General features: G+C 41.6%; 1 protein-coding gene across 1 annotated transcript in view; it reads right to left on the minus strand.

The window, feature by feature from the left end:
- The window catches only part of LOC150089188 (uncharacterized), a 115,419-nt gene that overhangs the window by 47,426 nt on the left and 48,793 nt on the right, over positions 1–19,200 (minus strand). The window contains exon 2 of the mRNA XM_090389706.1: positions 5,620–5,698. Coding sequence (XP_090245832.1) covers positions 5,620–5,698 — 79 coding nt within the window. The remainder of the gene's footprint in view (positions 1–5,619; positions 5,699–19,200) is intronic.

Raw genomic sequence — 19,200 nt, forward strand, 5'->3', positions numbered from 1 at the left:
CGTGCACCCGCGATAAGACCTTTTTCAAAGTCTAATACGCATTTTTCTCCATTCTGCCTTCAGATTACTGCAGTCAAACAGCCTGTGCAGTCTTTATACTCAACAAGGCAACACCTCATCTCACAGATTTCTTTGCATTTATTCTATCTGCGACTGTCTCAATACAAAGGCCTGTATTTTTTTTTTACCAGTGTAAAAAAAAAATACAGGAAAATACATAAGAAAGGCACCTGGGGTGGATGGGATCTATCCAGTTATATTAAAGGAGGCGGCAAAGCAACTAAGCAAACCCTTAGCCATAATTATGAGAGCATCCTTGGATTCAGGGGAGGTTCCCACGGACTGGAGATGTGCAAATGTATCCCCAATTCACAAAGGAGGTTCGAAGGGTGACACGAGTAATTACAGACCAGTTAGTTTAACTTCTGTTCCGGGTAAAATAATGGAGTCACTGGTTAAAGATGCATTGCAGGATCATCTAGACAAGACTGCAGCAATAATTCAGACACAGCATGGGTTTGTTAAGGGAAAGTCTTGTCTGACAAATTTGATTGGTTATTATGATGTGGTTACAAAGGAACTGGATGCAAAAAATAATTTTGATATCATATACTTGGATTTCAGGAAAGCTTTTGACACTGTTGCGCATGGAAGACTACTGTACAAATTGGAGCAGAATGGTATTAAGGGTAAGTTGCTACAATGGATAAAAGGATGGTTAAGTGGGAGAAGACAGAGGGTGGTAATCAATGGGTGCTGCTCTTCGTGGACTAATGTTATTAGTGGAGTCCCACAGGATTCGGTGTTGGGTCCACTGTTGTTTTGTATATTTATCAATGATATTGATGAAGGTATATCAGGCTTAATGTCGAAGTTTGCAGATGACACGAAGGTTGGCAGGGTTGTTAATGACAGTAATGGCAGTGTGCTACTGCAACAGGATCTAGATAATTTGGGCAGATGGGCTAAGAAGTGGCAACTGAAGTTTAACCTTGACAAATGCAAAGTACTGCATATGGGTAGAAGTAACCCCAGAGAAACGTACCAACTGTGTGGTACTACACTTAAGGTGGTAGAAAATGAAAAAGACCTGGGAGTAATTGTGCAGTCAGATATGAAGTTTTCTGAGCAATGTAGACAGGCTGCTAGGGCAGGTCATGGGGTTTTGTCAATGATATATAGGAATTTTGCTAGCAGGGAAAAGGAGGTGATTGTCCCTCTGTATAAGGCAATGGTCAGGCCACGCCTTGAGTACTGCGTACAGGTCTGGAGGCCTCATTTTAGGAAGGATGTAGATTTGCTTGAGCGTGTACAGAGAAGAGCAACACGATTGGTGAGGGGAATGAAGGGATCCTCTTACCAAGAGAGGCTTAAGTTCTGCAAATTGCAGTGGCTGGAGACTAGGCACCTGCGCGGTGATCTGATTGAGGTCTATAAGGCCTTGAATGGGTTGAGCACGCTGAATTCTGATGGGATCCTCCCACTTGTTCAGAATACGAACCTACGGGGACATAAGTTCAAATTAAGAAAGGATAGATGTAGAATAGATGTGCGGAAATTTGCCTTTAGCCAGCGGGTGGTTAATTGCTGGAACAAACTTCCATCTGTCGTTGTGGAAGTTGATAGGTTAAATAAATTTAAGGAGGAACTGGACAGGCATTTGGAGGGTATGGTGTGATTTTTTTTTTTTTTTTTTGGCTGATGCTGCATAAGCTCCTACACTTGCTTTCTTGCATCAAGTGCCACTACTACTACTACGATTTTTATGCGCAAAACCGAGAGAACTTCATTTCTGCGCATCCACCATATTGCCTATTCATTCCTCCAATCCATCCACTGGGAGTACAGTTATTACATGCGGACGGACTCCAAAACATAATAATCGAGACATTTCTATTATATGATATGTATAATTTTTCATTTATATGATAAATCTTTCTAAAAGAGCCAAATATAAAATTTGATGAAAATAATTAATTAATTTATTTATTACAGTTTACAGGGGATCCGGTTTCAATGTGTATAGAAATCATTTACAAATACGTACTATACAATTATAAGAAGAAATTACAATTAGATTTATAATATCTGTATACATGCTTTGTTTTTACAAAAAAATTTTTGGAAGTCAGCATTAAAATAATAAAATTTAAATTCTTATACATCCATCTACTAGAAGTCAAGTTATTACATGCGGACGAGCAGACAGACGGACACAGTGAAGTTAACAGTCGCTTTAATATAGGCTAATATGCCTAAAAAAGTTTGTCACTGAGTTATTATTGCAATGCGAAGTTGTTTTTTTATTTGGATTTTATTGAAAACCGATATTTGGACAAAACATGAAGAGGAACTACAGAAGCAGTTAACCACAGTTTCTATATTTGTAAAATAATACATTAACCGCGGTTAATGCATTATTACACGAAAGGAAAGAAGAGAAAAGGCACGCTCTACTAGTTGCGTCTAAAGTAACGCGGCTGAACAGGTCAGTACACTTTCCGGTAAGTCTTACATTTCGAATTCGAAGGAACCCGCTTGTTTTTAATACTTTAAGTTGGAGCCATCAAGCGAGTCTTGCGAAGATCCCCCGAAGTCTGAGTAAATGATGTGGACTAGTACGCGTCTGTTAGCCACCAATTTGCATATTAGATATTGCAGACTAGCTGTTTGGCCTCAATTACATCTTAGAGCAGTTAGTTTTCCGAGGAGGCGAAAGGCGTCTAGCGTTTCTCTCGGCGTCAGCCTCCAGTAAAATCCATCAGCATCGGTTAATATTTAATCGGCCGATACAGCTGGCTAGCGCGAGCCCATTGTGTTTCCCCATGACCGCTACAAGTGGAAACTTCCCAAGCTCGGCTTCAATAATGGATGAGATAAAATTAGTGTAATCATATCCTTGTAGAGGCAGACTCCTCTTGGCTTATCGAGGGAGGCTATCGCTGCGTTTAGAGATTCCTACAGAATCTTTACGTGACTACACACATCTAAATCATCCGCCCTGCGTCGATGGAGCAAAGCGCGGCATTTCAAGTGCAGCTCGATCCAGGTGTAAACCTATCAGGTGGCGTTAACTGATTGAGATGAATACGAAAGGCAGCCATCGAGAACTCAACTTGGCCATTTGGATTACTCGCGCTGCAGTCACGCGAAAGCGCAGTATCGGCCCCGAGAATCATCCCCACAAAAAAGATGACGTTGTTGTTGTCTCTGTAGCTCCTCCGGAGGGAAGGTTGCACGGATATCGTGCCCCTTTCGTTGGCTCCAATGATAGAAACAAAACGTGGCTTCGCATTATCGCACGGGGGAGAGCTCTCGTGCATCGCCCTTCCACTTCCATCATCTAGCCGCCAGCAGACATACACTGCGTGCACGAGAGAATAATTTACCGTTCGTCGTCCCACCCAGAGCCTCATTGAAATTCCTCCCGAGTCCGTAATGACGGGTCACTGGGCTTGGTGCGTGGACTAACAAAGAGCTGCGTTCGTTTTCCTCCGATTCATTTATAATCTATTAATTGTAGCTATCGGTTTAATGATTGGACATCGCGAGCGGACTTCCTTCCCCTCTCCGTGCCACACAACACATCTCACGTGAGTAATTTGGCGATAACGAAGACGAAAATCGGTTCAGGCGGGGCGACGAATATTTCCGAGAGGAGTGAAGAAGGATAACCCGCCTTTTTTCCCTCATTGGTTCGCCCGAAATGGACGATACGAAATATATAGTGCAGAAGAGTGGGTGTTGCTCAGTCGGCGAGCAGAAAGAAAGAAAGAGAGGAAGAAGGGGGGAAAAAAAAGCGACAACAGACAGAGTGAGAGAAAGAAAGGAAGACGAACTTTGGAGACTTAAATGGATGACTCGAGCTTATGGGACTATTCCGAACTCTAATTAACGAATAATGTTAGATTTAGCTGTTCGCGGCCGACGGTGTCTGGTCTCTTTGACGACAACGCCTTCATTTAACCCTCGACGTAATAGACAAGTGTCCTGCATGATGGCGGAATATTTGACGAACGGCAGAACAACGCCTTCGGTAATTTGCCTGGGCGAGAAAACCTACAGAACGTGACTCATGCATTATGAATAGGAAGAGATTTGGTCCAATATCCCACAGGTCTGACCAACGTATTATATTCATGGCAGGCGATTACCTCGTATTTTAAACAAATTAGGGGTCTACAACGGACATTACAAGTCGGGGGCTTTGATTAATATTGCGCACTTATTATAAAATGCAAACTAAAATAACAGCTTTCAACTGGACAAAATGCAGGCCCTTTGTTGGTGATAAGCTAGAAAGAAATATGGCCGTTTTCTTCATAATAGCCATATTTCCATACAAATGTTTGCTCGCGTTATAAATCCGGCTTCTATTGCGGGTAACTGTAGGGTTCTGGGTATGGATGACCCCATTCTTCCCAAAAACCGGTTGTTGGCTCTTGTCTTCAGGATTACATTATACTGGCTGCAGTGGTCTTTGAAAAGTTACAACAGACGAATAAACACGCGCGATGGTCAACGTTCGCTGGTCAAAAAAAGCACAGTTCGGTCGCACCCTTCTTCAAAGGGTGCGAGCGAACTGTTTGTAGGGTGTGAAGTGGGCAAATAACTGGGCGGAGACGATGAAACAATTCTGAATTTGCATATTCAAGTTTACATCGACGGAATTATGAGTGTCCAGTGATGTCCATAAGAACAATTTTTCATTATTTGAGATTTGTCACAGTTGAGCAGTGGAGGAATGAATACCAAATAAATCTGTTGTCCTAGAAGAACGCAAATCCATTTCAGTTACAGTTAGGCTCATGGGTTGATTCCAGAGACACATCAACATTATCTCCAAACAAAGAGGTCGGCGGTTCTTAGTTTCTATTATATTGTCAGCTCTGTGCCAGAAGATTGTACACCTCACGTAAGGAATTTGTTGAGAAAATTCATATAAATTGAATAAAACCTCGATTTAAGGACCTGTTTGGTGGATAAGGAAATTATAGAATTTAAAACTATTTGGCCCATTTTAGATGTGTAGATTTTTGGGACGTGAACCAGATATTGAACCTACGACTCCCAATAGGGGACAGAATATTCAAAAATTCTGTCCCCTTCCTAACGACATAATTATTGAAGAACCAGTGATTTTCAAGCGATCAAAACTATTCCATAGCTAACTGAAGGTGTTGATTGCTGAAAACGTGGTAGAAAAAGATCTGATCTTTTGCCACCTGAACTTTTGGGGATGGGTGCTTGAGGCTACAAGACAGGACGATTTGATTCTGTTTGGTTTCAGAAAATGCCATCACTTAATTTCTTTGGCTACTGATTTTTTTTTTTTTAGCTCTTTCCTAAGGTCCAGGGTAATATTTGGTTTCAGGAACTCCTATCTTTTATTAAAATAGTTGCCCAGTCGCTTAGGTGCCCACCCTCTGTGTCAAGGCTCAGGTTCCTTCAGATCGATTGTCCATTTTTTAGTATGGCCTTGTTTGTTTGTTTGTTTTTTTTTTGCAAATGGTGCGAAGAAGATTGAATTAATTAATCAAAATGTTGAAGCATCTCTAATGTACCATCATTGAACTGTTTTCTATCATTTCAAATAATTTGGCAATTTCTTGACCTTACCTTTTCACTTCTGCCTTTCTTCGACATTTTGAAAGTGGTTCTTCTAATCTGGTCCGATCAATGCACCGGATTTCATTTGCTGAAAAAATAAAAACCAGTAATTAAAATAAATTATATTTAAGTACTCATACGTTGCTGATACAGATGTTTAAAGTAAAATATTAAAAAAAATTCGGAATATCAATTATAATATTTAAAATGTTAATAATTAATAATTAATTGTGCTTTCTAAATCAAATCTCGAAACTAACACTTTAAATTTAAAAAATTAATTTAATATATATTAAATCTTATAAATTAAAAACATTTAATTCATATTAAATAGTCAAATGTATTAAATTATATTATACTTTTTTATTGATTATTACATTAAATGTAATAATTAATTCCCCACTAATTCATCAAAGGAGGTTAGCAGTTTGAAAATGAATTCGTTCCAAATATGACAATTTCCAATAAATTCATTTTTTCTTTCTTTCTTTTCTATGATGTTTTATTAAAATTATGAAAAAAATATTTCAAATTTTTGGGACCCCAAGACTCAGAACTTATGGGGTCTTCTTTAGAATTCTTCAGCATGAGTAATAAAGTACTTGTATTTCTACCTGGCACTTTCAAAGTGCCAGGTAGAAATACAAGTACAGTTATTAGAACACCCTAATAGTCCCCCCCCCACCCTCTGTAAGAATAGTTCCAGCAAAGTATTCCTCCCCCACCCCTCAGAAATTTGACAATCGCCCTCAGATAGATCCGGTTTCCAATTTTGGAAGGTAGGCTTTTGAAATTCTGAACATCACCAGGAGAACCCTTAACGGAATTTCTCAAGAATCAGTCAGCCGCGCTCAGGTAGAAATGTTGAACGTTACCACGAATTTCATTATTACTCAATGCAACAGTGTTTATTTCTACGCATTTGTTCCTGCGGTTGATAATTGCTTTGAGTCTGTCGGAAAAGAAAGTACTTGTAATATACGAATGGATTTATTTTGAAAGGATGGAATTCACTTGGACAGGAAAGGTGCAAGGGTCTTTGCTGATGCCACGGAAGAGGAGTTAAGGATCCACGTAAAACTCTAATAAAGAATTATTTGGTAATACTTCATTTAAGAGTTTAGACAGAAGTTACACTTTCCTCCTCAAGAGTATTTCTGTGATTCTTCGTAATTCTATGTACATGGTAACATCCAATAAATGAAATGTGACAATCGCCAACAATTACATACCACAGAGAAAGACTTTGCTAAATGACCTTGACTCAGTTCAAATATCCTTGACTTATTTCTCAACAAGGATCCAAGCAGTATCAAAAATATAACAGTGACAAATGGGCCTGGAGTACTGGGGTCCATAGTTTAACAGATATTTATTTAAAGTATACCCAGTAAAATAAAATAAAATAAAATATTTCCAGAAGCTTTCGGAACTCGTGTCCCTTTCTCAACTGACAGAATTTTTAAATACATTACAAGCAAACTGTGGCACGTTACTCATTCGTCATTGTTGTAGCACGGACGTGTGCTGCCTTGCGCCAGTGATCATCCATCAATAAAACGGTTGTCTCCAGGATTGGATGTATACGCATGCCTTTCTGGCGATTTAATGCCTTAGGGTTGTTCATTATGTTTAGTGACTCTAGCCATAGGCGGTGGCGAAAGTGTCGCGCGTGGTCCACTATCTCGAAGTCGCGCTTGGGGTCAAGATCGTGGTTGGTAGCCCAAAAATGTTCTGCAAGCGCGGACTGGTCAGTTTCGGCAAGCCGGATTGCTCTGTCGTGTTCCGTGAGGCGATCCTGGAGACGTCTCGATGTCTCACCTACGTAGCAACTGTTACAGGCCCTACAGGTGATACGGTACACTACATTGCTACGTAAGACAGGTGTGACAGGGGTCTTCACACTGGAGACAAGTGAACGTAGGTTCCTACCTGGTAATTGTACACATTTTATGTTGTAACTTCTCAGGATCTTCGAGATACGTCCTGACACTCCTGGATAGTACGGAATGTAGGCGGATGATATGCCGACTTGCTTCGGAGGTCTTGGGTTGGAAGTAAGCTCTTGTGCCTGTAACAAGCATCTGTTTAGTACATGGGATGGATAACCGCATCTGGTTAAGTCCGCCTTCACACGGGAGATCTCGTTACGTCTAATTGTGTCGGTGCTGGAATGGCTCCAGGCCCTGGAGAACAGGGTGCGGGCAGTGCTATTGAGATGGCTTGGAGCGTGGCCGGACCCGTAGTTGGTGAATTGACCGCACCACATGGGTTTGCGGTATACTGAGGTCTCTAGATGTGGGCCTACGCGATGCACTAGCACGTCCAGAAACGGGAGCGAACCGTCCACCTCTGATTCTACGGTAAACTTGATGAAATTGGATAGAGAGTTGAGGTATTCTAGTAGTACCGTTTCAGAACCACGTGGTATTATGGTAAAAATATCGTCGACATATCTACACCACGTTGTAATAGGTGTAGGTGGATTCTGGTGTATCTGCTTCTCCAGATCTTCCATGGCGATGTTAGCTACTACGGAACTGACAGGGGCACCCATAGCAGTGCCATGTACTTGTTTGTAGAGTGAGTCTTCAAAGGTGAAGATGCTGCTAGAGAGGCATAGGTTGAGGGCGGTACAGATGTCATCAGTGGATAGTGACGTCCTGGATTGGAGGCTTAAGTCGCTCTCAAGGAGCCTTCTGGCGCAGTGCACGGCCTGTTGGACGGGAATCGAGGTGAATAAAGAAACCACGTCAAATGATGCCATGACAGAGTTATCAGGGATTGAAATGTCCTTAATGGTGTTAATGAATTCACTGCTGTTTTTAACGGTGTGAGATGTATTACCTATAAGAGGCGAGAGGAGGCTCGCGATGTGTTTGGACAGTTCATACGTTGGGGCACTGCAGCAAGACACTATAGGTCTGAGAGGAATACCCGGTTTATGGATCTTTGGTAATCCGTAGAATTGTGGTAGTTGACAGCCAGTACCACGCAGAAGATGGTGAGTCGCGGTCGGGATCTTCTTATCTTTAAGCCATGCGTGGACAAGTTTATTAACATTTGCTTCCAGACGTTTCAAGACTTTAACGGGAGGATAAAGGGCGCCGGACTGTTGTGCTGGACCGATCAGCCTACCGAGAGAAAGCCTTGGCCCTATTACTCGATCCTAACGTATATGAACCTCTACCTGATCCTCCCGTTAAAGTCTTGAAACGTCTGGAAGCAAATGTTAATAAACTTGTCCACGCATGGCTTAAAGATAAGAAGATCCCGACCGCGACTCACCATCTTCTGCGTGGTACTGGCTGTCAACTACCACAATTCTACGGATTACCAAAGATCCATAAACCGGGTATTCCTCTCAGACCTATAGTGTCTTGCTGCAGTGCCCCAACGTATGAACTGTCCAAACACATCGCGAGCCTCCTCTCGCCTCTTATAGGTAATACATCTCACACCGTTAAAAACAGCAGTGAATTCATTAACACCATTAAGGACATTTCAATCCCTGATAACTCTGTCATGGCATCATTTGACGTGGTTTCTTTATTCACCTCGATTCCCGTCCAACAGGCCGTGCACTGCGCCAGAAGGCTCCTTGAGAGCGACTTAAGCCTCCAATCCAGGACGTCACTATCCACTGATGACATCTGTACCGCCCTCAACCTATGCCTCTCTAGCAGCATCTTCACCTTTGAAGACTCACTCTACAAACAAGTACATGGCACTGCTATGGGTGCCCCTGTCAGTTCCGTAGTAGCTAACATCGCCATGGAAGATCTGGAGAAGCAGATACACCAGAACCCACCTACACCTATTACAACGTGGTGTAGATATGTCGACGATATTTTTACCATAATACCACGTGGTTCTGAAACGGTACTACTAGAATACCTCAACTCTCTATCCAATTTCATCAAGTTTACCGTAGAATCAGAGGTGGACGGTTCGCTCCCGTTTCTGGACGTGCTAGTGCATCGCGTAGGCCCACATCTAGAGACCTCAGTATACCGCAAACCCATGTGGTGCGGTCAATTCACCAACTACGGGTCCGGCCACGCTCCAAGCCATCTCAGTAGCACTGCCCGCACCCTGTTCTCCAGGGCCTGGAGCCATTCCAGCACCGACACAATTAGACGTAACGAGATCTCCCGTGTGAAGGCGGACTTAACCAGATGCGGTTATCCATCCCATGTACTAAACAGATGCTCGTTACAGGCACAAGAGCTTACTTCCAACCCAAGACCTCCGAAGCAAGTCGGCATATCATCCGCCTACATTCCGTATTATCCAGGAGTGTCAGGACGTATCTCGAAGATCCTGAGAAGTTACAACATAAAATGTGTACAATTACCAGGTAGGAACCTACGTTCACTTGTCTCCAGTGTGAAGACCCCTGTCACACCTGTCTTACGCAGCAATGTAGTGTACCGTATCACCTGTAGGGCCTGTAACAGTTGCTACGTAGGTGAGACATCGAGACGTCTCCAGGATCGCCTCACGGAACACGACAGAGCAATCCGGCTTGCCGAAACTGACCAGTCCGCGCTTGCAGAACATTTTTGGGCTACCAACCACGATCTTGACCCCAAGCGCGACTTTGAGATAGTGGACCACGCGCGACACTTTCGCCACCGCCTATGGCTAGAGTCACTAAACATAATGAACAACCCTAAGGCATTAAATCGCCAGAAAGGCATGCGTATACATCCAATCCTGGAGACAACCGTTTTATTGATGGATGATCACTGGCGCAAGGCAGCACACGTCCGTGCTACAACAATGACGAATGAGTAACGTGCCACAGTTTGCTTGTAATGTATTTAAAAAATTCTGTCAGTTGAGAAAGGGACACGAGTTCCGAAAGCTTCTGGAAATATTTTATTTTATTTTATTTTATACTGGGTATACTTTAAATAAATATCTGTTAAAAATATAACAGTTCAGGAATCGATAGCTGGAAGCGATCATAATGTCATAAAATGGGTAAGTATCCAAAGAAACTTCGATGGTCAGGGTTTCCATTACAGGAAGAGGAACTGCGACAGACTCGGGTCTTTCTTGATCTGTATTAACTGGAGTTATCGCTGCATGATGTTACTATTTGGTATCAACGCATTATGGTTGATCCTGTAATGATTTATCCCGAAAGCCACAAACACTTCCCTTCCTTCAAGTTGAGAAGTACTGCAGAAGCAAAAGAAAAATTAGCAAAATGGATGACAAGAGGGCTGAAAGACTATAAGCTCAAGAAAAAAAAAAGTCATGGGACAAGTACAGGCTACCGCGTGGCACTTCTTCATTCCATGAGTACGAGCACGTGTGTTGTAAAACCACTGAAGGAATAAGACTTGCAAAAGAAGAGCACAAAAAATCGTTGGTGAAGGAAGTTAAGAACAGGAAAAGGAGATCTGCTTATATATGAATGCAAATAAACAAAAAGTGAATTCGGGCGGCCCTTACAAGATAAAGGGAGGCACAATCTAGCTGCAATTGCAGAGGCGAACAGGGCCAAGGGAAATCAGTTGAGCTGAGTTGAACCATTGTAAAATAAGTGACGATGATAGCAAAGAAGCTCCTATCTGAAAGGTTATATCAGTGCCAGGAATCGAACCCGGGCCTTTTTCCGCAAGGAACGTTTTTGGGCTTTTCACTCCATGGCTGAGTTAGCCAGTCTCAGGAGTGGACAGGAAGGTTTTCGTCCAGTAAAACAGGCAAATCGACCAGAGCAATCACGCAATTTATGGATATAATACGCATAGTATTATGCCCATATATTGCGTTTTATGTTATATTTTTATCTGAAAAGATACTGAGACAGGGACAGTGGGCGAATGCCGTACATCAAATTATTTGAAAAAGGCAGCAGGTAAGGAGGGAGCCATCAGTAATGAATAAATCATCATCACAGTCAGGGATTATTTCCTTGAACAGGACAAATGCCAATGTCTTACCAATCTATGCGATAGCAGCCAAAGAAGTGAGGGCCAATTACAGAACCAGGAGTTTTACTTCTGTGATTGATAGGATTACGGAATCTATGGTTAGAGACGCAATGCAGACCATCTCGGAAAGAATAGTTTCATAAATGAGTCTCAGCTCTGAAGGGTAATTTAGATTAGTGTGTTAAGGACCAAAACATTTAAGCCATCCTATATTATGTCTCCAATTGTGAGTGTTCGGTCGGTTTTCTCTTTGCTGGACGAAAAACCGGAGTTTTCGCGAGCAAAACCTTCTCCTGGGACCGACTAACTCAGCCTAGTTGTCAAAAAAAGCCCATAAAAATTCTATCGTCATTGACGGCATTGGAATTTAGACCTTTTCCATCCTCTGTGGGAGGATGGTGATCAATTATAATCCGCTAGCCGCGAAAGTAAATTATTATGTAGTCGGATGTGAAAAACAACTTTGAGATTATATGGCTGGAGTTTGATAAACTTTTGTACAGTTTCTCATGGGTGGTTATTATGTGAATTGGAGCAAATCGGGATAACAGGGAAGACTATCGGTGGATTAGAAGTGAGATATTCTTCAGAGTGGACTGGAGTAGCAGTGGAGGCTTTCCAGAGATCAGTGCTCTGGCCTCTTGTTTCTTTTCTTCCAAATGATATTGATGGGAAATACAGGAGAAACTGTAAAAAGTTGCTGGCGATTTAAAAGTTGGTGTACGAGTACAGATCGTAATTAAGCTATGCTGCTTCCAAAGGATTTGGACCAACCCGCAAAGTATGGGCTGAAAACTGGCAGCTTACGTTTAATGCCATAAAATGCTAAGTATTGCACTTCGAGAAGAGGAATCCAGAAGTAGTTTATAGATTAGGGGGAAGAGGAATTAAAGGATGCTCAGAATGAGCATCCTTCAATTCATCCTATACAGAAATATGTGAAGTTCAACATGCAGCGGAAGCAGGTGGCAACAAGGTCACATGGTGTTCAATCTGTGGTTTATCGGAATTTTGTAATAGGGAGAGTGAATTGTCCCTCTCCAAAAGACGACAGTGCGAACGCACTTGGAATATCGTATCCCGGTCTGGATGCGGCATCTAAAGAAAGACAGAACGATTAGATTGACGAAGAGTGCTAAGCATTACCTAACCCTTCCCCCTTCTAATGCAACTAGAAATTTAGGCGGGGGATTTGATTCAAGTGTATGAGGCTCTGAGAAGTATTAGTAAAATGAAGGGGGAGAAATATTCTCATTGGTGAGTGAAACAGGAACCAGAGGGGGCAATTATACAATCTTAAGAAAGCACAATAGATCCTATAAAGTTTACCTTCGACCAGTGCGTTGTGGAAACGTTGGAATTAGTTGAATGTAAGGGTGGTCGACGAGAAGAGTTTGGTATAATTCTAGATACTCGTAGAATTGGATGAGGCCATTTTTGATCATGGGATCAAACATGTCCTCATCCAATTCTATTTTAATCATGGGATCAAAAATAACATGAGGGTTTTTTTTTTTTTTTTGGACAGATGCAGGTTTCTGTAGTTAAGGACCGTTATATCACTAACAGAATTTCTGTTTAACATGGAATTAATCATCAAAATGATTATGGTCGGTTGCCTGCTTTTAAATACTGATTGATTAAACAAATAAAAGATGTTTACAGGTCAAACGCCTCTCCTATTTTATGCATCTTGGATACAACGTATCACTATTTGACACTATCTGTAAAAAAAGAGAAACAATACAGTTGCAGACATTTTATATTGATCCTTCAAAGAGCGTTGGAACACACAAATATTCGGAGGAAAAATATAGAGGAAGCAAAGATTTCGGGATGGAAGAAATGAATTCAATATTTTGCTGCATCAATTTAGATCTGCCGAGGAAAGAAGAGCTTTATTTTCTTATCCATTACCAATGCTTTCAGTTGAGAAAATTCTGAGGTGTACTTCGTAGGCAGAGTGAATGGACTACAACGTAATGGACTACAACTTAATTTTTAAATTTCAAAAAAATAAATAAATGCGAGGTCCGAAGATTAATATTGGAAAGATTGGACAGAATACCGAGTCAAAAATGGAAGCGTGGCGAAGAAATGGTTTGAACTAGGACCACTGCACTATTCGCAGTGGTTCTAGTCCAACAGCTTTGTGAAGAATGCTTTTTGACAAAGAAGTGCCAGAGATTCACGCAAAGATGTTAAACTTGTAGGATTCCACACTCATCATAAAAAGTTTTAAAAATATCGAATGCATTATAGTATGATCACAATCTTCAAGAAATATGCCATCAAATTAGTGTCTTCGAAGATGTCAATTGGAACCATCCATAAGTACTACTTTTGTTTATTAATCTGCTGGTACACTCGGCGCTTCTGGTGTTTGGTTTTTAAAGAAATTTTTCTGCAAGAAAAAGCAATTTCTTGGATGTAATGGGAGATGTGACGCTCTTACCCTTCACAGGTTAGAGTGTTAACCAATTCAATTCAAAGATTTTTAAAACACCACGGACCACATCAGATTTTTAATCATTCGATAGACCTTTCAATAATGAAGATTCTTCTGCCTCAACCATTTCTTTTTTATCGTCAACCATATTCCATCCCAAAAGAAGTAGAAATTCGGTACAGAGTAAGCGGATAAGCTAAACTTTTTTGCCCTTTCTAGGATTAACCCGGAAACCTGGTTATCTGATCACTTGCGTGTTCCGATAGAAGAAAAATGCCCCTCCCCCCCCAAACCATTGTCCTCTCCCCTTTCCTCCCAACCATGCATATGTAAATAATTTTCGCCTTATTATACGCTCACATCGGTTTGGATCTGCGAGCCATGAAACGATTTTAGCGACATCTATCGAAGATCGTGGTGAAATTTGCAATAGTTTCTACTGCAGGCTGCTCACGATACCTCGGGCGCCTACTGACAGCTGGAGCAGCTTTTCTTAGAGGGGAAGGGCGGGGAGAGGAGGAGAGACTGTATTGTTCCACGATCCTTGGCTGCGTTTATTTGACCCGTAACCGACAAACAAAAGCGATTCCGGCAACTGTAAAAGGCACGCCACCAACACGATATTGCTGAATGCCAAGGAGAACCTCGTACAGATAACTGCATATCTCGCGCTGTCGGCCGTCAAGCAGAACCTGCTCGTGAGAGACCACGTCACTCCCATTGTCGGTTACGGAGTATCGCCAGGCAGGGGTCACCAAGGGGGTCAGGATCTAATATTTACGCTTTTATTCCTGTCATTCCGTGGAAGGCAAAGGTCAAGAGAACTGACGACCTCCATCTTGTAGATTCCGTCTGTGCCGCCTGGCGGCAGTCGGACGTAATTGTCTCGGAGAAAGGCGAGTTGGTTTTTGATTGTTCTTCGCCGATTTCGCTGTTTTGTTTCCAAATAGTTTTTTGCTCATAAAGTAATAATGGACCTTTTGAGCTCGTCTGCGGTGATTTAGTGCGCAACTCGACCTTGAGCGTCTGATCCTACGCTAACAGGAAGTAAGACCGAGCCGGGAGACCCTTGGGCACAGCATCAGCGCCCCCTGCACGTTAGAAGGCCTGACACAGACATAATTCATTAAAACAAATCTGAAAGGTAATTACTGGCCCAAAAGAGGAAAGTACAAAAGACTTTTAAGAGTATTTAAACATCCGACACTGGCTCGGCCATAATTTGTCTTAGAGTGTGCACGTGAGGTACTGTCCGGAGTGTCCATAAATCTCCGCTATTGACAAACGCCGACCATCGGAAAACGAGGACTGCTATAGAGGCCCCTTTAAATGTCACATACCAAAAGACAGCTTTTGTTCAAGTTCTCGGCTGTCATACCATCCCTCCCTCTGGTTACTGTATACAACCCCTTATACGGCAATGTTCCTAATTGTCCATTGATGGCGTTGCAAAATATAACGCATTCTTCTTTTCTTTGACTAAGCAGCTCAAGTGTCAGGGAAATATTCGCTCAAAGTTTATGGCCACACAGTCAATCAGCAAGAACAACTTCATACAACGAAAATACATTTTGAGATCAAAGCCAGAAGTCTTAATTAGGCGATTGAAGGGGGCCTTAATGCTCAAGATAACGGATGTTTCCGCGTCAAAGTGCTTTGGTAGACCTATATGGAAAGGTCCTGAACACTTAATGGACTGCATTAAGAACTCGAAGAACACTTTCATTGTTTTCATGAGATCTTAAAATTCTGACCACTAGCTTTTGCCCAGCCCAGAATCTTTATAAATTCGTAGTCATATAGTTTAGCTATCAATGTCAACTTATCCAAAATATGACCTACTTCCATTGATTCAGTCTTAAGGATGTAAACAGTTTCTCAAAGTACGGAGGGAAGACTCGCTTTCTCAATAGAGAACACGCAGTTTAAACCCAATCTGGGAGGAGGAGTAGTACAATGGAGCAGTCACCACCTCGGATCTCTTTCCCACCGCTTCTACCACTGTAAATTAACATACGATTTCAGGGCCATATTCAATGTCTAAAGCTCCCGCCCACCTGCCACTAGATCAGCATCCCGCCGAATACTGAATCACGAAACGAGCAACCATGTATGACGGAATTTTAATGAACTTCAGATCAGCCTTAGACAGAACAGGTGCTTACCTCTGTGGGATTCGAGATGTCCCTCGACTGCTGTATATCAAAGCTACCCTCAACTGCGTACAGACCACAAAATGACTTTGTTGGCCATGGCAATCACCTCAGAAAATCTGTTGCGTGGAGGGGGAGTTGAAAGGAGGGTGTCTGGAGCAGGTGTTGCCTGTTGCCCTTAGATGTGTTAAGATGAGAATAAGGAAGTATTACGAAAACAACTGCTGGGGAGAACTGACAGCACGTATTCACAAATCTCAAATCTGGCAGTTTGTAGCAATGCATAAAGTAATATTAGAAAATAACTTTTTAAAATCATATATTTGTCGTGGTCCTCAAAATAATTAAAAGAAGAATTGGCCCAGTGACTTACAGAAGTTGGACAGTGCTATACTAGACAATAACTTGTTTTTAATAAAATATTAAGTTCCTTGACTATGTCCGAGGATCTTACTTCACAATAAGTGATATACCTATTTATATTCGTGGATCTTAAGTTATTTAGACGAACCTGCCAGGAAATAATTATTTCTTGTCAGATTTATTGCAGTAGTGCTGTGATTTATAACCAGTCGCCCTAAACCCTTTGTTCCAATGTATTTTAATACTTTATTTTACTATAAATCAAATGATTAGAATCGAAATTTTCTTTTAATACCACGCTATTTTCTAAAACAGTATCCAGACACACGTTGATGTCACTGCCATTCACTTCGATAACAGTGTGTAGATCCCTTTGGCTTTTGTGACCGAGTCCACCCGCCTGGGTGGGTTTTCCACCAATAATGGGTTGCAGCGAGTATAGTCCATCTCTACTGCAAAACAATGACAATTTGAACTACTGATATGGGGAGTGTTGGTCTGGCCCCTCACCCGACATACCAGTTCATCCCACAGGTTTTCCATGCTATTCATATCGAGGCTGTGCCAGGCCATTCCAACTTTTGTGTTATTGGACCATTCTGTAACAGCCATCAGTAGGCAAGGAGCATTATCCTGTTGAAACAAACATGGGACTGTACCAAAGACGAGTCACATCATAGAGAGCATTGATTTGTCTAAAAGGTTACGTCAGCGTTAGGGTTTATGGTTCCTCAAACGGTCAGATATCATAATCATGAGAAACTGCACCACATCACAAACCCGACTTCCTCTGGACCTTCATTCTTGGCGCAGTTCACTCCACAGCAGAGGTTTTCCAGGTGTGGCGATATTTGCCACTCCGTAGAACCCATTTCCTCTACATATGGACCAGTTACTGCGATGGTTGCACCATACAAGACGATTCCGCTCATTGAGATTGGTCATTTTTTTAGCTTATGCGTCGTCACTCTCCCATGAAACCTGAGCATGTAGGATCCGTATGTAGTGTTCATGCAGACTCGACTCCTTTTGACGTTTAAAGCTCCACGTTGATGTTTTGCAGGGATGTCTGATGAAATTATCGTACTACCCTTCCAAGTACCATCCAATGAGCTTCCATTGTCTTCCTGTATGATGCTGGTGGCCCGAGTCACTTGTTTATCCGGGAACTTCCGATGGTCTATGAAAAACAGGGATACTTTTCCTATTAATTTTGGAGGATAGTGTACAATTTCAATACATTTATTTTTATTTATTTTTTTTTTTTACTTTAGCTTTCTTTATTAAATTGTATCTGTATACAGGGTTTTTTTTTTTTTTGTTTTTTTTTTTGATACATTGTATTTGAGAATCGATCCTGTTGCGCATATTGATGGCAAATAATTAAACTTGACACCCGGATGTTTTGCATAAAGAAAATGTATCCAATCGGTTTCTGGAAAGAAATATCTCGGATCATTAAAATTTTGAAAACAGAAAATATGGATTAAAGTATGCACATAAAATATGAATTAACAAACGGTGTAATATTTGATAATTGAGGATAAAATGAAATTTCAGACCCTAACATATTCTCCCCCACATATGCAGTTGCTTCAATTTTCTCATGTCTGAGCCACTTAGAAAGTAAATAAATATCGGTTGCTTGATCTGAATAAGACCAACAACCATAGTTTGCAGAGACTAGAAGGCTATAATCTTTGTGATTCCATCAGAGAAGAACCTACTTGATTGAAAAGGGTGTAAGCAGTTAATGTACCGCGCTTAGTATCAGCCAAATAATGCATGGAAGACACAGGCTTTTGTTGTTGTTGTAAGGTTTAAGGAGCATCAGAGACTGGGGCCATATTTCTGCGTGTAAAATTGTATTGTCTGTAAATTGCGTGTGTTCTATGGTCAACTTTCTGTTTGCTGGACGAAAAACCCGAGTTTCCGGGGAAAAACCATGCTACCCTCGCTTGAGATAGACTGACTCAGCCACGTTGTGAAAAAGACCAATAAAAATTCCTCACATCATCAACAGGACTCGAACTCAGGTGTTTTCCACCCGGTGTGGGGAGGATGTCGATTCTACCACCAACTGTTCTTCCCACGAGGGCAACACATGCTTTTGTTGAACCACCAAAAAAAGTAGACAAAAAAACAAATTATGTAACCCCCCCCCCCTCACGTACGTAACTATCCAGTAAACCTTTGAATTGCTTCAAATCTTGACTCTCAACTACCTGCGGAGGCAACTTTTCCAGAAATCAACTTCTCCTGAAATTCGAATTTATGTTCCCTATTTCTGGAATTCTTTAAAACAGTGAAAATTAGGCTTTCATTCATTTTACTAACCCCTTAATCAAGTTCCCTCTCAGGTGCTTGGTTGGCAAGCTCGTACGGTCGCCCATTTGCCAATCTCAACTAATCCAGCGTCCAGTCTTTGGACCCTTTCAAGAAGCTTAATGCCTTTTTTTTTCAGATGAGGTCTCCATACTTGGACACAGCACTCCAAATGCCTTATACAATAGGACTATGACCTCCCTTTTTCTACAGGATACAGGACTGTTCGATACATCATCGACAGGATACCATGGGCTTTCCTGGCCGCCCTTTTATAGAACTCAGAAAACTCCACATCTGTTCATATTGTAACTCCCGGATCTCTTTTTTCCTCTATTGTTTTAATTCAGTC

Source organism: Mastigoproctus giganteus, chromosome 2 (genome assembly GCF_048544385.1).
Source record: "Mastigoproctus giganteus isolate SK-2022 chromosome 2, ASM4854438v1, whole genome shotgun sequence".
Taxonomy (NCBI): Eukaryota; Metazoa; Arthropoda; class Arachnida; order Uropygi; family Thelyphonidae; genus Mastigoproctus; species Mastigoproctus giganteus.